Source organism: Lissotriton vulgaris, chromosome 3_1, assembly GCF_964263255.1.
Source record: "Lissotriton vulgaris chromosome 3_1, aLisVul1.2, whole genome shotgun sequence".
Lineage (NCBI taxonomy): Eukaryota > Metazoa > Chordata > Amphibia > Caudata > Salamandridae > Lissotriton > Lissotriton vulgaris.
The window spans coordinates 340,821,417-340,845,407 of NC_141689.1; the positions used below are offsets into that span (position 1 = coordinate 340,821,417).

Below are 23,991 nucleotides of genomic sequence, written 5' to 3' on the forward strand. Positions count from 1 at the left end.
GGCGTGGAACACCGCGTCTAGAAGGGCCGCAGGCTGTAGACGCCAATGTGGTCGGGGGCTGTCCCAACCGGGCACCCGTAGGAGCATTGAAAAAGGGCTGTGATCTGAGTATGTCCTGGGCAAATGGGTCACCCCAGCACTCATCTCTCTAGACAAGAACAGGTAGTCCAAGCGCGCCCACGTGCTTGTCTGTGATGTGAAGTGTGTGCCCTCTTTCCGTAGGGGGGTGTATGCATCGCCAAGCATCTACCAAGTCGCCTTCAGTGATCACGCCCAGAAGGGCCTCCTTAGAGCGAGGCTTGTAGTGTGCGATTCCATCTGCCCTATCCAGATGGGCACCAATGCCACGTTAAAGTCACCTCCCCAGATAACATGTCGGGACCCCACGTCTAGGATCTTACCCCACAGTGTGGTGAAGAAATGTGGCTGATCTATATTAGGCGCATAACAGTTTACTAAGGTAATAGTGTCTCGGCCCAGGCGGCCCCACAACATAGCAAAGCGGCCTTCCACATCTGCTAGCTCGCCACACACCTGGAACGGCACATTGGTTCTAATCAATATAGCTACCCCTCTCGCATAAGTGGAGTAAGACGAGAAGATGCGGGTGCCAGCCCATTTGCCTACAAAGGTAGTGCGTGTCTGTGGTGACAGGTGCGTTTCCTGTAACATGGCGATCTGGACCAGATGTCGATCCAAGTAAGCAATCACATTCCGACATTTTTTGGCATTGTTAAGGCCCCTGACATTCCATGACAAAGTGCAATTGGCCTTGGGTTCTATCCCCGCCATAAGATGAAAGTCATTGTATTATTATAACATAACAGTTCACCATTCTTTGAACCAACTCTTCCCGGGTGAAGCCCGGCACCGCACAAACCAAACAACTGTATCCCCACCATGCAAGGAAAAACCCCGCCCTCAACAGTACCCTGCCCCCCTCCCACTACTGCATCCCAATCATGCCAGCAGCCGCCATATCCCTACCCCTCCCACTCTCCTACCCATCCCAGCAACCCCAACTCACCAAAAAGATGCCCCATCCACCCACCCTCCCTCCTTCCCTCAAGGTTCAGTCTTGACCCAAAAACAAAACCCATGTGTGGGGTGTACCCGTAGGGGGAACAGCATAGAAAAGCGCACAGCCACAGCACCCCCCTCAAGCCCCACAACGAGTGCCGCCCTTGGATGCGACTGAGGAGGGGCAGTGGACCCTGGAGTACATTACCACTGGATGCAGGTCGTAGCCCCGTGTCCAAATGACCTGACATGTCCATCACAGAGAGAGGATGTTATCTCAGCAAGCCCAGAGTACCATATATAGACTAGCCAAAGCTGCATCAGGAATAGGTCAGGCGTCTGCGTCCGAGTCTGGGTGGTTGTCGTCGTGCGCTGCACCGCGGTCTCTCGGCCCATTCCGCATTCTCTTGATCACTTTTAAGTAGTCCTCAACCTGCTGCGGATTGGTGAAGAACCGCTGCTTCCCTTGATGTGTGATCCGGAGCTTAGCAGGATATAGTAGGGCATAGTCCAGTTGGGCAGCACGTAGTTTTTTCTTCACCTCGATGAACATGCGTCTCTGTTCCTGGACCACTGGAGTGAAATCAGGATAAATGGAAAAGTTGATGCCATCACAGAACAGAGACTGCTTGGCGCGCGCCGCTCTCAAAGCAGTATCGCGATCGCGATAGTTCAACAGACGAGCTATGATGGGCCTCGGTGGCATGCCCGGTTTGGGCACCGGGCCCAGAGTTGTGTGTGCTCGCTCGACTATGAACTGCGATAAGAAGGCCTCGGCTCCGATAGATGTCTGAAGAAGCTTTTCCACATACAGCTCCATCCTGCCCGTGGCTGTGGACTCCGGTATGCCCGTGACGCGAATGTTGTTGCGTCTGCTGCGGGCCTCCAAATCCTCATTCTTCGCAGCGATGACCCGCAGCAAGTTGTCCATTCCGGCAAGCTGGGTGGCATGGGAAGCCGCGGCATCATCGACTTCGGAGATGCGCTGTTCAGTGGCTGTGATCCGCTCCTCGTGACGGTCGACTTTGGGCACAAGGGCGTCCATCCTCGATGAAAGTCTGTCCACCTTGTCCACCACGGTAGCAAAGCCCTGTCGCATCTCTTGCAGGATTTGTTGAATGTCCTGGGCTTCAGGGGGGGGGGGGGGGAACAGCGTTAGATGCTCCCGCCTCTCGCTCGGCAGTTTTTTTAACTTTCTTAGCGGCCTCGAAGGAGAGTTTCTACTGGCGGGTGTCCTGACGAACCATCGCGCCACTGCACAATGTACCTGAAATTTACATATGGGGTTTTACAAACAAATGATAAGAAATCAAAATGGGTTAGTAACCGCAATGACCAAGATTATGACAAATGCACATCTTGTAAACATTTGATTGAAGTCAAGGAAGATGATGCACATTTCTTTTTTTTCTGTCCCTTATATGACACTCCAAGAAAAAGATGGATTAAACCACTCTGCATTGCCTTGAAAGTAAGGCACTGCAGAGAGGCAGAATGTCTACTTAAGTCTGATACTTCACAGCTGGTGGTTTTTTGTGTATCTAGATTTCTTGCCGGTGTGATGGTCATTAGAGCTAAAAAGGGTTTGAAACTGTGATATTTTATTTTTTGTTTTTAATTTCTTCAATTGTTATAAATAACCCAGTGATGAATTTTCTAAATATTTAATCTTGTGGGACAATTATATATTACTTGTCATCGACAATTAGTAATTTTGAGGAGCGTGACTCTTTTATATATAAATAATATATAGAGTTATTAATTATTTAAACATTTTATTGTATTTATTGTATTATGAATTTATTGTTTTAAAATGTAAATTTAGGACGGATCTGGGTAAATTGTGATGTCTTCCACCCAATCCACTGTGACAAAGAATGCTATCGCTAAGATCTGGATGGAAATCTGTTATATTATTTTTATGTACTTTTATGGTCTAAAAAGACCGAAATAAAGTTAATTGATTGATTGAGTAGTAGATAGTAGTAGAGAGTGAGTAGTAGAGAGTGAGTAGTAGAGAGTGAGTAGTAGAGAGTGAGTAGTAGAGAGTAGAGAGTGAGTAGAGTATAGAGTAGAGATTAGTAGAGAGTGAGTAGTAGAGAGTAGAGAGAGAGAAGTAGAGTGAGTAGTAGATTAGCGAGTCATAGAGAGTGCGTAGTAGAGAGTACTAGAGAGTGAGTAGTAGAGATTGAGTTGTAGAGTGAATAGTAGAGTAGAGAGTGAGGAGTAGAGAGTGAGTAGTAGAGAGTGAGGAGTAGTGAGTAGTAGATAGTCAATAGTAGAGAGTGAGTAGTAGAGAGTAGAGTGTAGTAGAGAGTAGAGTGTAGTAGAGAGTTAGTAGTAGAGTAGATAGTAGTAGATAGTAGAGAGAGAGTTGTAGAGAGTAGATAGTAGAGAGTGAGTAGTAGAGAGTAAGTAGTAGATTAGAGATTAGTAGAGAGTGAGTAGTAGAGAGAGTATAAGAGAGTGAGCAGTAGAGAGTGAGTAGTAGAGGAGAGTGAGTATTAGAGGAGAGTGAGTAGTAGAGAATAGAGAGAGTAGTAGAGAGTAGAGGGGAGTAGAGTGAGCAGTAGAGAGTATAAAGTAGAGACTAGTAGAGAGTGAGTAGTAGAGAGTGAGTAGTAAAGTAGAGAGAAATAGAGTGAGTAGTACAGTAGATAGTAGAGAGTAGATAGTAGTAGAAAGTCGTAGAGTGAGTAGTAGAGTATAGAGTTGAGATTAGTAGAGTGAGTAGTAGATGAGTACTAGAGAGTGAGTAGTAGAGTGGGAGTTGTAGAGTGAATAGTAGAGTAGAGAGTGAGTAGTAGATAGTGAGTAGTAGAGTATTGAGTAGTAGAGTAGTGAGTAGTAGAAAGTGAGTAGTAGAGAGTGAGTAGTAGAGAGTGAGTAGTAGAGTAGTAGAGAGGGAGTAGTAGGGAGTGAGTAGTAGAGAGTGAGTAGTAGAGAGTAGATAGTAGTAGAGAGTAGATAGTAGAGAGTGAGTAGTAGAGAGTGAGTAGTAGAGAGTGAGTAGTAGATTAAAGATTAGTAGAGTGAGTAGTAGAGAGTAGAGAGACTAGTAGAGTGAGTAGTAGAGTAGTAGAGAGTGAGTAGTAAAGAGTGAGCAGCAGAGAGTGAGTAGTAGATAATAGAGAGTAGTAGAGTGAAGAGTAGAGGGTAGTAGTAGAGTAGTAGAGAGTGAGTAGTAAAGTAGAGAGAAATAGAGCGAGTAGTACAGTAGAGAGAAGTAGTGAGTGAGTAGTAGAGTAGCGCCAGGACACCCTTGGTAGCAGCGCACTTTATAAATGTCATTAACATTAACAGTGAGTAGTAGAGTGAGTAGTAGAGAGTGAGTAGTAGAGAGTGAGTAGTAGAGAGTGAGTAGTAGAGAGTGAGTAGAGAGTGAGTAGTAGAGAGTAGCAGAGTGAGTAATAGTAAGTAGTAGAGAGTATTAGAGTGAGTAGTAGAGTAGTAGAGTAGAGAGTGAGTAGTATGAGTAGTAGAGAGGGAGTAGTAGAGAGGGAATAGTAGAGAGGGAGGAGTAGAGAGGGAGGAGTAGAGAGTGAGTAGGGTCCATGTAAACAGATGGCTCACAGAAATGTATACAGTGAACGGCGCATGGTAGTGAACAATGGAGCGGCAATATGCTGCTTTCATTGCAATGAAGCGCCATGCAGGAGCATCATGAAGGAGTAGTTTCATGTGCATACCTTGCAATGGGGCTTTGAACGTGGCTAATCAATGAAAAGTATTATGCAGGGGTACCGTTTAGGTGGACTGAAGAGGGATGTTGTGCATTAGGCGGAGTGCAGGTGTATTTTTCTGTGAGAATAGCGAATGGGGCATTGTGCAGGTTTGTGATGGCCATTGTGCAGTTATTTTTCAGGTGTGTTGTATCGGGGAAATGTGTAGAGGCATTTTTACAAGGACATTGGTAAAGTGGCATTGTGCAGGTGGCATTGCACAGGCTGGATAACACACAAGGAGTTATACTTAAAGAGTAATAAACTGGTGGTGGTGTTGGCGGAAAGTGGAAAACCTCTCGAAATTGGTTTTGACGTGTTTGAAACTGAGTGATCTAGAAAATATATATATATTAGTGAGCGCACTTGACGTGCACTGGATTCAGTTTGCCCTTCCCTGCAGCCCGGCAATGAGTGCCAGAGACGTGGGATGCGGATATGTTCTGCAGGTGTGAAGGTACCATTACGGATCTTCGTCACGGTCTGCCACCACACACTACGAACACGCCTTAACAATGGCGGGATCCAAGAGAAGGCACTGAACTGGACCATCTCCTTCCTTTCCGGTAGAACACAGAGCATCCGCCTTCCCCCCTTCCGTACCGAAGCCACCGAGTTCATCTGCTTCGTACCCCAGGGCTCATCCCAACTCTGTTTAACATCTACATTTCACCGCTCGCCCACGTCGCCTATCGGCACGACCTCAACATCATCTTGTACGCCGATGACACCCAGCTGATCCCCTCCCTCACCAAGGACCCCCACACTGCCAAAACCAACCTTCACGAAGGAATGAAGGCTGTCGCTGAATGGATGAGGAACAGCCGACAGAAGCTGAACTCGGACAAGACAGAGGTACTCATCCTCAGATCCACCCCTTAGGCCTGGGGCGACTCCTGGTGGCCAACTGCACTGGGAACCGCTCCAACACCCACCGACCACGCACCCAACCTAGGGGTCATCCTCGACTCCACCCTCTCCATGATTAAACAGGTCAACGCCGTCTCCTCCTCCTGCTGCTTCAACACCCTCCGCAGGATCTACAAGTGAATCACCACTGAAACGAGAAGAATGGTCACCCAGGCCCTCGTCCGCAGCAGGTTGGACTACGGAAATGCCCTCTAAGCAGGAGCCTCGGCCAAACTCCTGAGACAGCTCCAACGCATCCAGAACGCCTCTGCACGCCTGATCCTCAACATCCCTCGCTGCAGCCACATCACACCCCACCTGAGAGACCTGCACTTGCTCCCATTCAACAAGAGGATAACCTTCAAGCTCCTCACCCATGCACACAAGGCACTCCACAACACCGGACCAACGTCCCTCAACAGACGACTCAGCTTCTACACCCCCACCCGCCAGCTCCGCTCCGCCGCCCTCGCCACAGTCCTCCGCTTCCGAAGAGCAGCCTCCGGCGGCAGATCATTCCCCCACCTCGCAGCCTAGACCTGGAACACCCTCCCTATCAACCTATGGCAGACCCAAGACCTGCTGACCTTCAGAAAACTCCTCAAAACCTAGCTTTTCAAGCAGTAGCAGCATTTCCCCCCCCCCCCCCCCCCCCCAGCGCCTTGAGACCCTCACGGGTGAGTAGTGCGCTTTACAAATTATATGATGGATCAGTCAAGTATCAGGACAGTGAGGGGCACTGCATGGGCCTTGGCGGGAACTGAACAAGCTGATCGCAGACATCCACTTCTGTCTTTTTGCTGCGATCAGCTATCCTGCAGTTCCCGCGGGGCACACGCAGGCATTCACATCTGTCAGGACAGCGGATCGCAGCAAAAAGACAGAAGTGGATGCAGGCTTGTGCTGGGGGGGGACTGACAGCAAAAATAAAAGCTATGGCAACAAAATGGTGTGGGACTGTCCACAGTCACTACAGACACGCGCATGCTGTCTGCTATGGAGAAATGGCAAGAGCAGCCATGTTTGTCCATGCAGACGCGTGCACGCAAGCCCTTGGCAGAATCGATTCCAAAAGGTACTCACAAGAACAGCGCGTGCGCTGCTTTCGCTATGTGGGACCTAAAAAAAAGGTGAGGACAATTGGAAGTTTTAAGTCAAGGACAATATTCATGCGGTGTTGTAGGAATACAGAGGTGGTTTCTTTGAGATAGCATACAATCTGATGATACAAAACTGGATGGGTGCATAGACGGAGAACTATCCAGGTCTTTAGACTGTGCTTAAAGGAAACTCATGATAATAGCAATGTGAGATAATATGCATGGCAAATAATTCCAACTTCAAAAAGGAGAATCAGAAAATGCTAGAGCGGATATTTTCAAATGTTCACCTTACAGGCTGGCTCTAAGTATTAATTATAAAAGCAAAGAGAAATTGATTTACAGTGCCCCTGCTTTAGCATGGCACCAGATGGAGTACAGGGACAGGTTTCCCAGACAGCAAAAGCATTCATGCCGTATTAATGTACGAGAAATGCTATTACTATTAGGTAAATGGTAGGATTGTAGTTTCAGTTGAGAGGAAGTTTCTAGGCCAGTTCTGCCCATTAATCTGTTCCTAATTGCCGCTTCAGGAATGTCAATGACAGACAAATGCAGATATCTCACACTTCGTTGTGTTCATGTTGTAGATACTCCTGCTTGGAGTTAGCCCCAGTGCTACTTGCTGGAAAAAGTATCACTTCACAAAAGCAGCTTGAGCATGACAATTGAAAGAGAACCAAACCAAAGCAGTCCTGCGGCATGAGACCCTGGATGAATTTTCGTGGTAACATCTACAGTAATTTACTGGCATTTGGATTAGTTCGCTCACTCCGCATGCCAACAAAAACTGCAAAACAATGGAGCCTCTATTAACAAGTTATGAAACCACAGAGTCTAAAGCACACAAAAAAAAACAGTTTTCGTCATGTGGTAAACGGTGCTGTACTAATTTTACTGGTTGGAAACAGTCTTTCTCCTATCGTGAGAGCATACCATTTTCTCAATTCTTAAGAGTTCGCAGGAACTGCACCAATCTTGTGGATTATGACAGCCAGGCTTCCACTATGAGGAAAAAGTTCTTAGACCGTGGATATCCACATAGGCTCATAAGAAACTCCTATAAAAGAGCGCGCTTCTTTGATCGCGACGCTTTACTAGCTTCGAAGGAACAACCAGCTAAGGATCAACTCGTTTGTATGACTACACACTACACATTAAATGAGCGTGTAAGACAGATCATCAATGCCAATTGGCATATTCTTAACTGTAACCCGAGCTCAAACAAAGCACTAAAGAAACCCCTCTTTGCCCATAAGAGGAATAGAAACTTAAAGGACAAGATTGTTCATTCCAGATTTGGAACGAAACACTACAATACAGGTCGCTTTCAGAAATCACTATTAACCAATCTCCCTATACGTGGAACAGTTAAGTGCTCCTCATGCAAATCCTGCAATAATATCCTTGGGGGTGAGGAGCTCATTCACAATGTTTTCGTGGCCAAGGCAAATGATATGTGGAACTGCAAAACAACTAATGTGGTTTACTTTATCCAATGTATATGTGGCTTAGGCTATGTTGGCGAAACCTGCAGGTCCATCCAAGTGTGCTTGACTGAGCATAGATCTGCAATCAGAACAGGCAAGGTGACAGCACCTCTAGTGAAGCATTTTCTTGAAATGGATCACAACCCGGAAGACTTCAGATGGCGCATCTTAGAGAAAATAAGGACACCTGACAGCAAAGGTGGGTGCGCCATCAGAAGGAAAAAGGAAGTCTACTGGATTTTTGTTCTCAATACTTTTAAGAAAGGTTTGAAAAGCGAAATTCCGTGGGCGAACGCTATATTTTAACCTCTTTTCCATGGAGGTATCCCTTTGAATATCGGACCTGTCCTGATCTGTTGGGACTGCAGGCAGTAAACCTTAGCTACTGCCTACACTATGTAATTCCCTTATTGAGTAGACTGTCCGTTTAGCTATCTCGATTTTACTAAGTGGATACACATTTAATACTGGTAGACATACATTGAGTATCCGGTGATCACTAACTATGTATATCTCTTTCCTCTGCTAATAAGTCCCCATTTCCAACAGTTGCGATTAGTTATAGCAGGGAATTAATTATATCAAGATCCTGTGGAGATTCATTCATTCGTTTATGCTCCTCGTTATAAGACAAATGCTTGTTAGTATTGCTTTATACCCAAATAAAGCGCTCCATATTTGACACATTTTCTCAGAAAGCGATAATTGCCTTTTGTACCGCATCTCGACTGTTGGAGCACACGGCTTCAAGAACACGTGTGACTCGATTGTCCACCAGACGATTTATTTCCCACTAAGTAAATACATATTTTATGCTGAGAGGCGTATTTGGTGATTATTCACTAGTTAAACTAAGAGTCTCAATTTGATACAATTAGACTCCTCGGAAAGTAACATTCGCCCTGCGCACTCCATTGTGATTGTGGGAACGTATGGCTTTAAGAATGTACGTCATTCACCTATGGGAAATCGCCCCACGTGACTTCGAAGTCATGCATTTATAGGTAGATCTGTAATTACAACAGGTGATACGATCTCCAACGGCCACAGGACGCCAGCGGCTATCCATTGCAGCGCCTTGTCCGTTTATACAGACTTTAACAATTCTTAACGGTAAGGAAAACTCGAAGGCTCTAGATAGCCGTTTGGTTTAACATTGAGTTATTTTTACTTCGCCGCTCCTTCTCTGAATAGCGTAAATCTTATCTTTTATTCAGAAACTCGCCAATTGTAAACCAAATGCGAAGGTGAAAACATCGGCCACCCCGTTACAGCTTTGTGGTTTTTTCATATGCAGCCTCACACATCTTTTAACGGTAAGAGAAACCTGTAGGAACTTTGTAAGCCGTCTTGTTGAGTATTCAGTCATTTTTTAGTTCGCACATTAGAGGTTCTTTAACTAAAATATTGCCACCTATGTCTTGCATTTAGACACTCGCCGAGCGTAATTCACATATGCTAGTGAAATTGACGCGGAAGATCCTAATCTATATCTACGAAGAACTGGGTTTTGTATAATAAAAGAACAAATTTTGGTGCGTCTGCCTGCATTGAATAGAACCATTACTTCTAAATGTAAGTCACACCCACGCAGTGATAAGTACAGTTCTGTGAAGATACAAACATAGGTACAAATAATGGGGCTCATGTTTTGCCTTTTCTTTTCTCTCTTTTTCCATGCCCATTTACCACTGCAGTTTCGATGTTATATATGAAACAGAGAATGGTATTTTTTTTACTTTGGATACTACATACTGCACGGAATTACCTCACGCTTTCATTAAGTGAGTATATTTCCTAAATAAAGTCGAAATCTGAGTCTAAAGGTGAAGAGGAAACTAATCCTCATAATTGAGATAAAAATTAGTCTCCTAACATTCAGGGTTTAATATTTAGAAATAATTTGTTCGCTCTTTCTTAATATCTAATTGACACGATATATAAAGTTCGCCAATAGAAACATAAATATGCTATGCACTAAAGGTCTCACCTTATGGGCACCTCTTTAAATACAAATAGGATTGGAAACCGAGATAATCGATTATTGAATATATAGTATCAATAACTTAGCCTGGAATTTCCTGGTCACTTACATATAATAATCTGTGTTAGCCATCTACATGAATACCCTCGCATTGCACTGCAGTATTGCACTTTAATAATGGTGTCTGATATAGAATATTTATCCTTTTTTGATTTACAGTCAGTAAAAGACATATTTCCTTTCCATTGGAATAAGACTGATTAAAAAATCTAAGAGAATATGAGTTTGCAATAGTCATTTTGTGGAAATTCTAGTAGTAAGTATATTCAGATTACATTATACTATTATAGATAGATACATTTTGAATTAACTAGGCCATATCCATGACTTTCCAATTTAGCTATAAGTAATCATTGACTGATTAGACTTCGCCCCCTTTTTTAGGTTTATACACTCTCCCATTACCATCTACCGCTGGTTTGGGGTAGGGAGCTCCCCACTGGGTTTCTACATGTCCATATCTTAATTACCAAACAACTGCTCAAATATATACATGTTAGCTTTGTAATTTGTTTGGCAATTATTATATTGCCATAGCAAATAGGGAAGGTGTGCTATTTAGGAATCTGTTTGGCATTGGTTAAATAATTTTGTTTTGAATTGTCTTGAATTGGTCATGCTATATATATAATAATTATAACTATGTTGCTTATGATATGCGGCCTTTGGTAAAAACCAATTTTTTAAATTATGAAATTGATTATGTTTTTACATTTTTTTAACTGTATATTTCAGACAGAATTTGTGGCTCCTGAAGAAGGCGTCCTTGAAACGCCGAAACGCGCGTCGGAAAGCATTGATTGCCACTTTATGATCTTTTTTAATATATGATAAATTTTTGTCAATACTGTATAATCTGTTTTTTCTTGTTTTTTGCTGAATTTTATGTAATATTGATATTGATGTATATTTTGTTTTAATATGAACATTTATCAAATGAAAGAGTTTTTTTGTAATCTATACCACTATAATAAAGGAAGAACTTTCAGCCTTTGAGGCGGGTAAACTCTGGAACCACAGCGCCAATCCACACACCCGATACACCGTTGGAATCGTCAGGGTGTGTAGATGGTTATAGGCTATATAAATAAAAATAAAAAAACTTTATTTAAAAAATTTACAGTAAAAAAAAAAAGTAGTCCCTCCGAAGTTAGCGCCAGCAGCGACGTGCGTGCTCACGTCAGGAGCGTGGGGAGGAGCGGCGTCCAGGAGCGCGACTAGGAGCGGCGGACATGGCGCGGGGGAGGAGCGGTGACGTGAGGAGCAGCGGACAGGCAAGCGGCGGTACGAGCAGCGGACAGGCGGGAGGAGCGGCGGCTGAGGTAAGAGGACCCATGTCGGGCAGGCAGGGGTCGGGGCAGGCGGGGGTCGGGGCAGGCGGGGGACGGGCCGAGCAGGGGCCCGGGCTGCTGGACAATGTGGGGGCGGGCGGGGGTCGGGGAAGCCTGTTGCTCCCGGACAAGGTCAGGATGGGCTGCTAGTTAAGTGTGTTGTGGTTCCTTTATGCAATTACCCTTCCCTTCTGCTTGTTATGATTATGCTATGATACACACACAGTCTATTTCCCTGTCTTAAGGAATCACTATTTCCGAACAGGGGGTCCTTGTTGTTTACATTATATTTCTCCTATCCGGTTACATCTAAAATGAACATTTCTGTTGTTGAAGAGTGGCCGTTTGGAACTGGAGCCCAGTGTGGAAGACAGCTGCCCATAAAGAATGGGTACGTACAACAGAATGTCACTTGTAAAGAAAGGGGCAAGAAAGACATGAAGCACAATTACAAATAAAGTATGAAGGCACATGAAAGATGGTTACAATAAAATAGTGTTGTCCAAAAAAAGAGCACAGGTTTTAGGCAAAGGTACATATAAAATCAACGTAAATTTGAATTCCAACCAATGCAGAAAAATAATTCCCGACTACCATCCAAAATTTTTGTATCCCTTACCACCACATTAATTGGACCGATGATATCTAATTCTACTTTCACCCAGACCTTCCCTGATGTCGGAACCAACTCTACTAGGCTCGGAATAGTAACATGAAATGCATTACTAACCGCACTAGCCAATCTCTCGCAAAAATCGAAACCAGGTCACCAAGAATGTTCTGTTAATCTAGTTTTCATTGCTCTCATCAATATATGTCCAATAATAAGACGAAGCAAGAACTCTACCATGAACTTCTCCGGCATCATTAGTAAATTAGCACGTCATAGACACCTATGTTCTTTAAACAACTCAATTGCCACAAGATGGTAGGACCTCACACCATCACCCATATCCTTGGACATAGACCGACCAACACACACATACTCCATAGTGTCCTTAATTACAGCATCTTTCTACATGACACTATCCCATTCAGCCAAGGTTACAGCACCCCCAGTTGAATCAACTACAGAAGACAAAATAACGGGTTCCTGATCCTTTTCTTCCATTACATCACTAGCATAATTCACTGGCATATGAGACATGCCCTCTGCTGATACTTGTCAAACTTCTGGAATGTACTACAACTTCCACAAAAAATCCTAAAGCATTTACTGCCACTTGTCTATTCTAGAGGTAAATTTAGTAGTACCTTTGGTAGTCAACAAATCAATGAGAGGTTTTTGATGAACTCTGATGGTGAATTCTGAACCCACAAACAAATCCTAAAATGATTCAAGCCTAACTAACATGCAATGCTCCTTGTTTTATGTGAGAATACATGGCTTCTGCAATCTTTATTCTCCAAAAAACAAAATCTACTACTTATAATTCAACTTCGAAACCACGCTGGCTAGTCAGTCACTAGACCACAACGGGTAACGTGACGGACTAAAAGCAAATCTGGCACCCTAATAATACCAGATGCCTCATACTAGCTACTGCACTTAATCAAATGAAGGTGAACGCTAGACCGGCAGGGTAAGGGAATGCAATTTGACAGTTAATCTCTATATACGCCTGTGTGGAGGGTCAGTAGCAGCCATTTTATACAGGGGTGTTCAAATATATGAAGAGAGTTTTTGTTACAATATATTTCTTATTTTTTTTTATTTCATAAATCTAAATGGCGTACGTCATCCTACATCTGTAAATGGGAAAAAAAAGGAAACCACTGCAGCGGCCACATCATTGAGCCTTGTTTCCCCATTTTTATTTTATTTATTTATTTTGCAAATGCTTCCAAAAAACATTGGCAAAGTCAATCGGTTGACAAGACGAGACCCATTAGCTTTTATAACGCTTGTTGTATCAGCATTACTAAATTAGTTTAGTATCAAACACACCGAGTGCTTGTACCCATTCATCAAGATATTACTCATAACTGCAAAGTCTATGCTGAATCAAATGTTTAAGACTGAAACCCCCACAATCTAATGACGGTGGCTAAACAAGGTAATGGAGAAAGAGGGTCATAGTGATGGAGAGAAACATGAGAAAATTAGGCAATTACTAGACAAATCTAGCAAGAAAATGTTCAAGCTTATGAGTTAGAAACTCCGAGTTTTGGATACAGTTTGAAACTGAAAAGCGCAAGCAGCATATGCCACTACAGGGCATCAGGGGTCTAAGCTTCCTCGGAAGACAGAGCCTGACATTTGACCTCTGTCTATGGAGGAATACAAGGTGAGGTAGTGTAAAAAGGCTTTGCTCCTTGGGAGGAACAAACTTACCCTGGACAACCTTAAACAAATAATGCCAGCAAATAGTAAGTCAGAAAAGATGAATTACAAACCACAAAGCCAATGCTAAGCAAAGTGCGGAATGCATTCCCAAGGCAGCTTTCTAGTACACTTTGACCAAAAAAATAAACACTTGAAGCTTCTCCCTTTCCCCACCAATGGTGCTTGACCTGCTATAGCTGCACAGGCCTCTATCTGTGTAAACATGCAATAACAGGAGACTCCAGGTGCATCAAAAATAGAATCAATGCTTGCCACACAGAGATATGGAAGAATCCTTACATTTACTACACTCATTTCTGTCCCTCAAAAGAAATCATCTCTTTACCATGCACAGGGCCTATGGGACCCCAAGCAGAAGGCGAAATGTGAGAACTCGCATGGAAATGAATGCAAACAGTGAGGAACTCCGAATACAGACGACATGCACGTTGGAGAGCTGCCCTGCTTTAAAGTGCTTTTGGGAAAAGGTAATTAAAATAAATCCAGCCATCATTAATTGTCAGCTAATTTGAAATTTATTTGGTATCGGTAAGAACGATGGAAGTATTTTGGAAAATAAAAAAGTTACACTTATGTTTTTTACCTAATGCTTCTTGCGAGGCATCTGGAATGCAAAGCATGGATTGAAGCACTTCACTGAGTATTAGTGCATTAAACTGAGAAAACTAGTAAGCAAGATCGAGCCTATTTTAATGAAAAGAAAGTAAAATATTACCTTCTGCTGACATCCTGGGGGAATAAAAACTCGGAATACCTTAATGTTCTTCTTGTCCAATGATTACACCATTCACCTGTGCGGAGGCTGGCTCTAGTGGGCTTGAAAGAAATACTCTTAACTCAATGACCCGAACAGAGAAGTTACATAATAAGTGGGGATTGGCTTACCTGCCCTTGGTAAAAGAGATTAGAATGGGCACTGACAGCTTAAAGATTATGAGGACAAGATAAATAATAACAGACTCAAAAAGTGAGTTTGAGATCATAAAGGAATACAAGATCACAAATAAATAAACTGGTCTGCTCCAACTTTGCCGGACACCATCTCATATGACTCCTAAGGGGCTCACTAGTTAATATTGTAGTATCTGAGAAGGTAAATAACCATTTTGAAAACCAAGCTGCAATCACGCACCAATAAGCAAAACCGGGTTCAAGCAATCCCTCCAACTCCTGCGCTCCTTGCACACGGATCGATCAGTAAGCCAGGATCAATGTTATCGGAGGCTGCAGACTGGTCCGGTTGTATGGGTGTGCATGTAGTGCCCCCAACTAAGACACTGAGGATTTTTTCTTAGATATTTTTTGCCCTGAAACGTCCGAAGCATGGCTGGCGGTCACTGACGTGACTGTTATTCTCCAGGCATACACAGAGTTATTTGGTGGCTGTTGCTATTAGCAGTGCCCCATACCTATGCAGTATAACCCAAATGTGGGAGTGTAAAGATCAAGTTTCTTTGCTTGATTTTTGGTTCAGTGGGGCAGCACTGCTTAACCTTTGGTCCAGTGACCCCCCCCCCCCCCCACCCACCCCCAGGTGTCTACGACGCCTACCCAAGCAGTCCACAACTGCTTAGAAAATTAAATAATATTAATAAAGTGTATCAATGACTGAAGCAAAATGTAAAACTGAAAAATGTTCAATGTTCCATAACTGTAAAATAATTTGAAATTGCAGGTAAAATGTTTTAATTTGTTTAAGGTTGAATAGAAAATTAAATAATATTAATAAAGTGTATCAATGACTGAAGCAAAATGTAAAACTGAAAAATGTTCAATGTTCCATAACTGTAAAATAATTTGAAATTGCAGGTAAAATGTTTTAATTTGTTTAAGGTTGAATAATGGGAGCAGTGCAAGTGGGTCAAACAGAATATAGTATGGATGAAAGGTGGCCTCAAGTCAATTTAGAAAATTTCCAATAAAAACATGGTGGTCCATACACTCTGTTTCGTCAAAAAAGTAACACACTATCCCCCTCACTTCCAATGACCCTGAATAAACAAGCCTTAAAGATAGCGTCGCTCAATGTGAAGGGCATCAATCACCCAATCAAAAAAGGAAAATTTTAGATTATCTACATAAACGAAAGAGTGACATTGTATTACTATAGGAAACTAAAATCGACTCAGCGCAATTCAACGCCTTGAAAAACAAATGGTAAAGCGAGGCAATTGGGTCGGATGTTTTAGGTAAAAAGAACGGGGTTCTTACTTTAATTGCGAGGAAAGCCAATATTGATGTCCTTCAGTCCACAGCTGACACAAAAGGCAGGTGGGTCTCCACGAAATTGTCCAAGGACAATATAGAGTTTTACGTGACTAACGTCTATGCCCCTAATAAAGATGATCCTGGGTTTTGGAAGGCACTATGTACCCATATCGAAACAATACCAGACACGACAACACATATCCTGGGGAGGGGGGGAACCTAAATCTCCCCATGAACACACTGTTAGATAGGGACTCCCGTTGCTCCTTCCGACCAAACAATTCACACAAAGCACTACTCAATCTTTGCTCCCGTTTCAACTTAACTGATTCATGGAGGCTGTTAAACCAGTCTGGGAGAGATTATACCTTTTACTCCCCACCACACGCCTCTTACTCCCGCATAGACTATTTACTCACCTCTGGCCACTCCATTGCCGATATTGTAGAAACTTCTATTGAGGCACGTGTTATCTCCGATCACTCATGCATCACGATGACTCTGGCACTGAACAACGTGGTCAAAAGAACCTCCCTATGGAGATTCAATGACGCAGTTTTGAAAAAGGAAGCGCATAGACTGACCATAGAATCAGCAATTAGTGAATATCTTTCCCACAACAAAAAGGGTGACAAAACAGATCTGACAAGATGGGAGGCACTTAAAACAATACTGAGGGGAGTATTAATCAAAATTTGGAAGGCCATGAATAGGGATGCCAATATCACTTTGGAACAATTGGAAAAAGAAATCGTAGGGCTGGAGACAAAGCATATAGCTCTTAAGGACCCCATGACACTAAATGAGCTGATGAACAAAAAATATGAATATAATAAAATAGTCAGCGAAAGGGCGGGTGTGTGGCTGCAACACCAGAAGAACTTCAAGCTCTGTCACGCAAATAAAGCGGCTAAGAGCCTTTCCTCTTACTTGAAATTCAAAATACAGAAGACGGTCATCAGAAAACATAGTTGACAAACCAGGTACCCCTCACTCTGACCCTACCAAAATAGCGGACATATTTAAGGTCTTCTATAGCGAACTATATAGCAAAAATCAAGAAATCAGTAGCTCTAAAGTACAGACATATTTAGACAGCTGTAAACTTCCCTCTCTCTCTCTCTCTCTAAGGAAGACAAGGTCGAGCTTAATAAGCCCATATCCTCTGAAGACATCACCCATTAAATCTCTTAAAACCGGGAAAACGCCAGGCCCCGACGATTTCAGTGCCTCATTCTACAAGAACTTCTCCCCAACATTGACAAAGCCTCTCAAGGACTTGTATGAGCACTTTAGCTCCTGTGGTCAAGTGCAAGGCACGCCAGCTGAAGCAATTATCGTGGTTCTCCCAAAAGAAGGGAAAGACCTGACGTCCTGAAGTATTACAGGCCGATATCTTTAATCAACCTTGATTGTAAGATCTACGCCATGTTTCTGGCCAAAAGAATCCAGAAAGTTCTGCCGCAGCTTATACATCCATCCCAAATGGGGTTCCTTAAAAACAGATTGTCCAGTGACAACACTAGAACATTAGCTCACATCATAGAAAAAGCAAAACTCACTTCACCCCCCACGGTGGCAGTAACATTAGACGCCGAAAAGGCCTTTGACAAAGTTGACTGGGCCTACTTAGAAGCCACTCTGCAGAAATACAACCTGGGGACCAACTATATTCGGATGGTAATGGCATTATACTCTAACCCGTGGGCGAGGGTGAGAGCAGGAGGATGCCTGTTGGACCCGTTCGAATTGAAACAAGGGACGAGACAGGGTTGACCCCTCTCTCCTTCCCTTTTCTACTGGCAATTGAACCATTTCTCTTCTCACTTCGAACTAATGAGCTAATTAAGGGTATCTGTTTTGGTGACCTTACTGTGAAGATTTCGGCTTATGCCGATGATGTCTTGGTAGTATCGGAAAATGCAGGCCTAGCTATCCCGGCACTGATGTCCTCCATTGCGGAATTTGCTGAGGTCTCAGGCTACAAACTAAATAAGGACAAGACAGAGGTAAAATTACTTAACAACATAAGTGATAAGAGTGTGTTAGGGGACTTGGGACTATGCTGGCAACCGAAGAGCTTCGAGTATCGAAAAGGATTTAATTAGCACTCTGAAGCTAAATGAGCTGTCCCTCCATAAAAAAATCTCTTCCCTCCTGGATGGTTGGTCTCCAAAATTTCTGTCTTGGTGAGGGAGAGTGGAAACTCTAAAAATGATGATTACGCCCCTCAACACCTACTTGAGAAGTATGCTACCTATGCTACTCTCTGGCGAGTTCTTTAACAAGACATACAAGCTTTTTAATACCTTTCTGTGGCAGGGGAAAAAAACGAAAATCTCTCTACGGAAACTCCAGCTCCCAAAAGATAAAGGGGGGATCGGACTTCCAAATTTCAGATGCTATCAGACAGCCTACTTGTGCAAACAAGGGGCGAACTACAAGATTACACCCCGATCTGGATCCAAGTTGAAAAGGCTATTCTCAAGAACCTTCCACTCTCTGCAATCATGTCCATGGACGCCACAGCATTTCCTAATTCCAAATATGTCTTCCTTAACACTAAAAGAGCACTCCTTAACATAGAGAGACATTGCAAAGTCAAAACCAAATTTTCTAAGTCCAACCTAACCTCGTTCTGGTTCAACCCGGCCTTTAAAGAAGAAGGGACATACCTCTACTGGGAAGAGTGGTCTAAAAAGGGGCTGAACTTGTTAGAAGATATATATGACGGGCCTTCTCCTCTAGCCTTTGTCGCCCTACAGACACGATTTGGCCTCCAACCACTTGACTTCTATAAATTTCTGCGCCTCAAAGTCCTTGTCTCTGCCAGAGCCATCTCACCACAAGAACCCACACTATGTAGCAAACTAAGTCTACTCTCGTCCTTAGGTCACATGGTATCAAAAATCTAAAAAATTCTCTCCCCCATGCCTCAGAAAACCCATAGGAAGTGCGAACTAGATTGGGAAAACGAAACCAGCTCTTCCACTATACAGTTTGATTGGGATAGGCTTCACTCACCCCCTTCTCCAGCAAAATATCCCCGTTACTCTCCCAAACAAAATTTATGCTGATTAATACGACGTTTTGGACACCCGAAAAGCTTTTTAGACTTCAGCTTCGTGACAACCCTCTATGCTGGAACTGCAACTCCAACGATGGCAACCTAGCCCACATGTTCTTCTATTGCCCGAAGCTCAAGCAGCTTTGGCATAGAATCTTTAATTATATCCAACGAATATTCCAATTTAGACCGCCCCAAGAATTTGCATATGTCCTACTGGGAGCAAATGACCCGAGGTTGCCATCTGAACACGACAGACTCATTTTAGATCTCATGCTCACACTTGCAGGCAAAGTAGTTTTAAATAAATGGAAAAGTGCCTCAGAGATATCGTTCAAAATGCGGCAGGAATGGCTAAACTCCCTGAGGGGTGCTGACAATGATGCCCTATACTGATCACCATGGCGGAAACCTCATACAAAACTATGGAGCTCACTTGACTTAAGGGAGACATGCTACGATCCGCCTTAGGCCAGTATGGGATACTATCCACTGTTTCACACCCCGTTTTGATCTACCAATTGTATAGCAATGGATTCCATGAGTTGGCCAATTAGATGTTGTTATGGACAAGTCTATGATATTCTGTTATGGTGCTGCTGCGTTCAGTAATCTATATTCCTCATCTTTTCTTTTTCTTTCTTTCTTTCTCCTTTCTCATCCTCTTCTTTCCTCATCTTATACCACATTGGTGTATTAGGAGTATGGAACCATATAAAGAATATTATCTGACGTGTACCTAATATGTATATTGTATCCCCACACGTGTGAACCAGACAGATTATCGTCTGAATACACCCTCTGTATCCAATCGTGCATTGTTTTCTGTCTCTTTCTTGTTTATTTTGTATTGATTTTGTAGGCCTTTAAACCCTTAATAAAAAAGATTTGAAATAAAAAAATTACAAAAATTATTAATGTCTTCTATTTCTTTGTGAATTAAATGCAATATTTCAGCATCTGTGTATTTCTGCATTTGTTTGATGAATGATTCTTTCTGCTTTTCCCAGTATTGTTTTGATGTTCAACTCATCTATACTACTTAAATTGGGGTCCACAGCGTTTAGTTATGATACAGTAGGCATCCCCAGATCCCAATAATACTTAACTGGGGGTCCACTGAAGTCTAAAGGTCAAGAAACACTGCAGTAGGGGATTTATAATGGAATATTTCGGCTACTAAAATAAAAGTGACTTCATGCTCTAATTCCTGAACAATTTAACTGCAGCCTTAGTCATTGGATGGCTTTCAACTTGAAGTGCAGCAATTTAGGATTATATCTAGACCTCACAAAGTCTCTCTTCTTTGTATAATGTACCCTCTCTGGCTAGACAGAGAATATATTCCTAAATAAACAGAGCAGGAGGAATGGAGTAGTGAGTGAGGATAAAGAGGATAAATACTATGGTGGGAAACTTATACTTACTTCTATGTCCTAGTTACGCATGAGAATGGAAGAGGGATCCACGCATCAATATCCTAAAATGTAACTGTAATTTAAAGCTCGAAAGGTATACTATAAGTTAAAGTTCAGCAGGTTTAGACCAAGCCAGTCATCAGTTCTGAAGAAGTCATCCAAAGTGAAACATTAAATTGAATTATGTGCCATAGATTGAATAGATTAAATTAGTAGAGAAGTATTGGAGGCAAAATGACTAAGCTTAGTGTCAGCAATGTTTCTAAATGTTCATAATGATGAGGACTACACACAAACTGAACTGTCTCCACAGTCTTAATAGATATAATTTTTACAGTGAGAAGTAAAATTGGTCAGTCTTACCTGTACCATTACCACACTACCAAAGACCCCCAAACGCTGCTATTATAAGATGAACCAAAATTTATAGAAGGTACTCCTGGCCCCCACCAAACACTTTGACATATTTTGTACTTAAACATTTCCATAGATGAAGCAGATTCCAAGACACACTTCAACAATGAAGTTTCTATTTCTTTAGCTTTACATAGAGCCAATACGTTGCTGTGTCACAACTTAAGAGTACCTTGAGACAGTACACAAATGCAGAGTTAACTCACTATAATAAAAACGTAGACACTAGTACTATTTTGGATAACAGTTGCACAAACCACATGAGGATGCTTGTATATGCTCTCAAGTAACATCACTTTTTTGTTTACTTCAGTGTTATGGTTATGCCAAGATGTGGTTCCAGTGCACTGGAACCAAGCTGCACTTGACTGAAGAGCCACAAATGGGGGTGAAACTGGTCTTGGGTTGATTGGGTTCTGGTTTGGAATGAACCAGGCTTTGTAGTTCAGGCTGGACTGTTACTACAGGAGCAGGATCAATGCTATTTTCCATATGGCTGGGTCTAATCTGCAATACCATGTTGGGCAAAAAAACGATGGACCAGCATGCAGCCCCAGCAATTACCAGTGGCTGAGATTAATTTAAGCATCCCACTCATCACTTTTCTGTTTACCACTATATATTTGACCATAAATGTTTATTTTTTAATTATACTGGTGGACGGACATAACTTCAGCTGCCATTATGATTCCCTAAGCTTTCATTGCTGGGCAAGATATGACAAGTATTTCGAGTCTTTGACCTAACTGGGTATGTGCATAAGACCACAAACATGGTTATGTTCTACAGTGATACAGTGTAATGATAATAAGTCTGTAGTGGAGTGGTAATTTCTTTACATTAAGGCAAAAAAGTGAATGACCGCTGCTGGCTCTTGTGCCCTCAAAGAAACCTCTTTGATCAATTGTGGAAGTCTGCTCTTCCCAAAAATGTTCACTCCGTTTTCATCAAACTGTTATTTTTATCTGAACAGAAATGGACTTGCCCTATAATATTAACATGGCAACCTTTCTAACTTTTTCACCTGGAATATTTCTTCGATCTTGGAGCTCTCCAAATGTAGTTTTCTACTCGAATTCACCAGCCAGAAAGATCTCCATTTGCTATATTCTGTCTCTCCTTCATCCAAAAGATGCAGTCTAAATGCTTTAACTATAGGTATTTGGCTATTTCATTATAACTGTTGAAGCGGCCACCAGCAAAAATGCTAGAGAAGAGACTACTGAGCAGGCGCAAACAGTGGACATACAAAATCAAGTCAAAAGACCATGGCAGAGACTGGAAAATACTAAACAAAATGCATCCTGTTTACCTGCTTGTAGACCGGCAAAACTCAATCCCAGGATTACTATGTCAACAGGAGTAGCCAGAACCAGAAGGTAACGTATATGTGGCTGAAAAATACCTGACACAAGACAAAAATAGGCAGTGACATTAAAATGTGCCTGGAATAACCAGGTAAGAACATTTGCATTAAACAGGTGTGCTGTAAATGCTTCTTTAAACATCCAACATTAAAACATACAGTAGTTCTTTTGGGATGATTTGTAAACACAACTATCATTTATTAAAGTACACATAAATTGCAACCAAGCAAATTATTCAATTTCAACCACAAAAGGAACATAAATATCACAGGGATCAATTTGTGAATGTATTACAATGAATGATAAGAATACTGCATAGGCACTTAAAAACAAACAATAGTTGGGTTATACAAAGCTCAATTGACGTGACACTGATCAAGTGATTAATATGTGCAAAAAGTGAACAAACAAGGCGAATGGAATGTAATAAGCAGTGGCTGTCAATTAAAAAGTCCGCAGGTAGACTAAAGACACACGATTGCCCACTGGATCCCTCCTTGGGGAGGGGCTGGCGGGGAATAACAGACAGTTCAACACTGTGACAGTCAACGTTTCCACCCGAGGGACATAAATTCATGAGGCCAACATTGGGACAAAAATAATTAAAGGGTAGCATTCCTACGTCAACTGATAGGCAGGCCAAACAATGACGTGTGGCAATTAAAGATGTAGGTACTCCACATAACTGCCTGGATAAGTACTGAGAGCATCTGTAAATGAACAGCAATCAAATTAAGATCATAGAAGGTTGTCTTTGATGAACGCAGCCCATTCAACTGGCAATGGGGAAACTCTAATATCTCAAAAGACGAAACAAGGAAGGGACTAGGTACCCTTCTGATTAGTGGCTTGGGTAACTAGAAATGTATAAGGCAGTGCAATTATTGATTTCCAAAGAGGCTGGTTAAGTTGGTGCAACTCGATCATCACCATCCCGAAAAAGCAGCCATTAAATACCCAAAGAACTCTAAATGACATTTTATATAAAAAGTAATTGACTGGTACAACCACGTCTGAAATTAAACGTGCAACATTTAACTAACAAACCAATTAAAGGGTGACATATACTTCACCCAACTAGAAAAATACTGCACCTTCCCATTAATGATTTAACCTCTGATGGGTATCTCAATATAAATATTTTCAAATCTATATCGATTTTACCGTTTTCATAGGCATTTTTATAATTTAGGATGTGTTCTTTAGCCTATGAAGCTGGAAAGAACACAGGGCAGTTTTCATATTTACTATAGCAACAAAGAAGCACCAACAATTAATTTCCAACTTTGGGAATGTAATGGATCTACAGACTACACTTCATAGCCTTCTTTAGTGCCATTTCCTGATCAAGGGGATAAAGGCAACTAACAACACAAAAGTATTGTGAACATCTTGCAAAACAAGTGTAACAATAAGTACCAGACAATTACTTCAAAATGTACATGTTCTGTTTACCTCACCTAAAACAGATGTGACATCATCAAAAGGCAGCTGTGGTTATCCTCTATCCAGTCCACCCAGTTCAGCCATTTAGGCCTGTGAGAAAGTGCCATA

At 42.3% G+C, this 23,991-nt stretch overlaps 1 protein-coding gene across 2 annotated transcripts in view; it reads right to left on the reverse strand.

Annotated features, from left to right (window-relative positions):
* Window positions 1–23,991, reverse strand: part of NUP155 (nucleoporin 155) — an 871,946-nt gene that overhangs the window by 733,306 nt on the left and 114,649 nt on the right. For both annotated transcript variants that reach the window (XM_086960546.1, XM_086960547.1), the window contains exon 5: window positions 22,383–22,475. In XM_086960546.1, coding sequence (XP_086816672.1) covers window positions 22,383–22,475 — 93 coding nt within the window. The remainder of the gene's footprint in view (window positions 1–22,382; window positions 22,476–23,991) is intronic.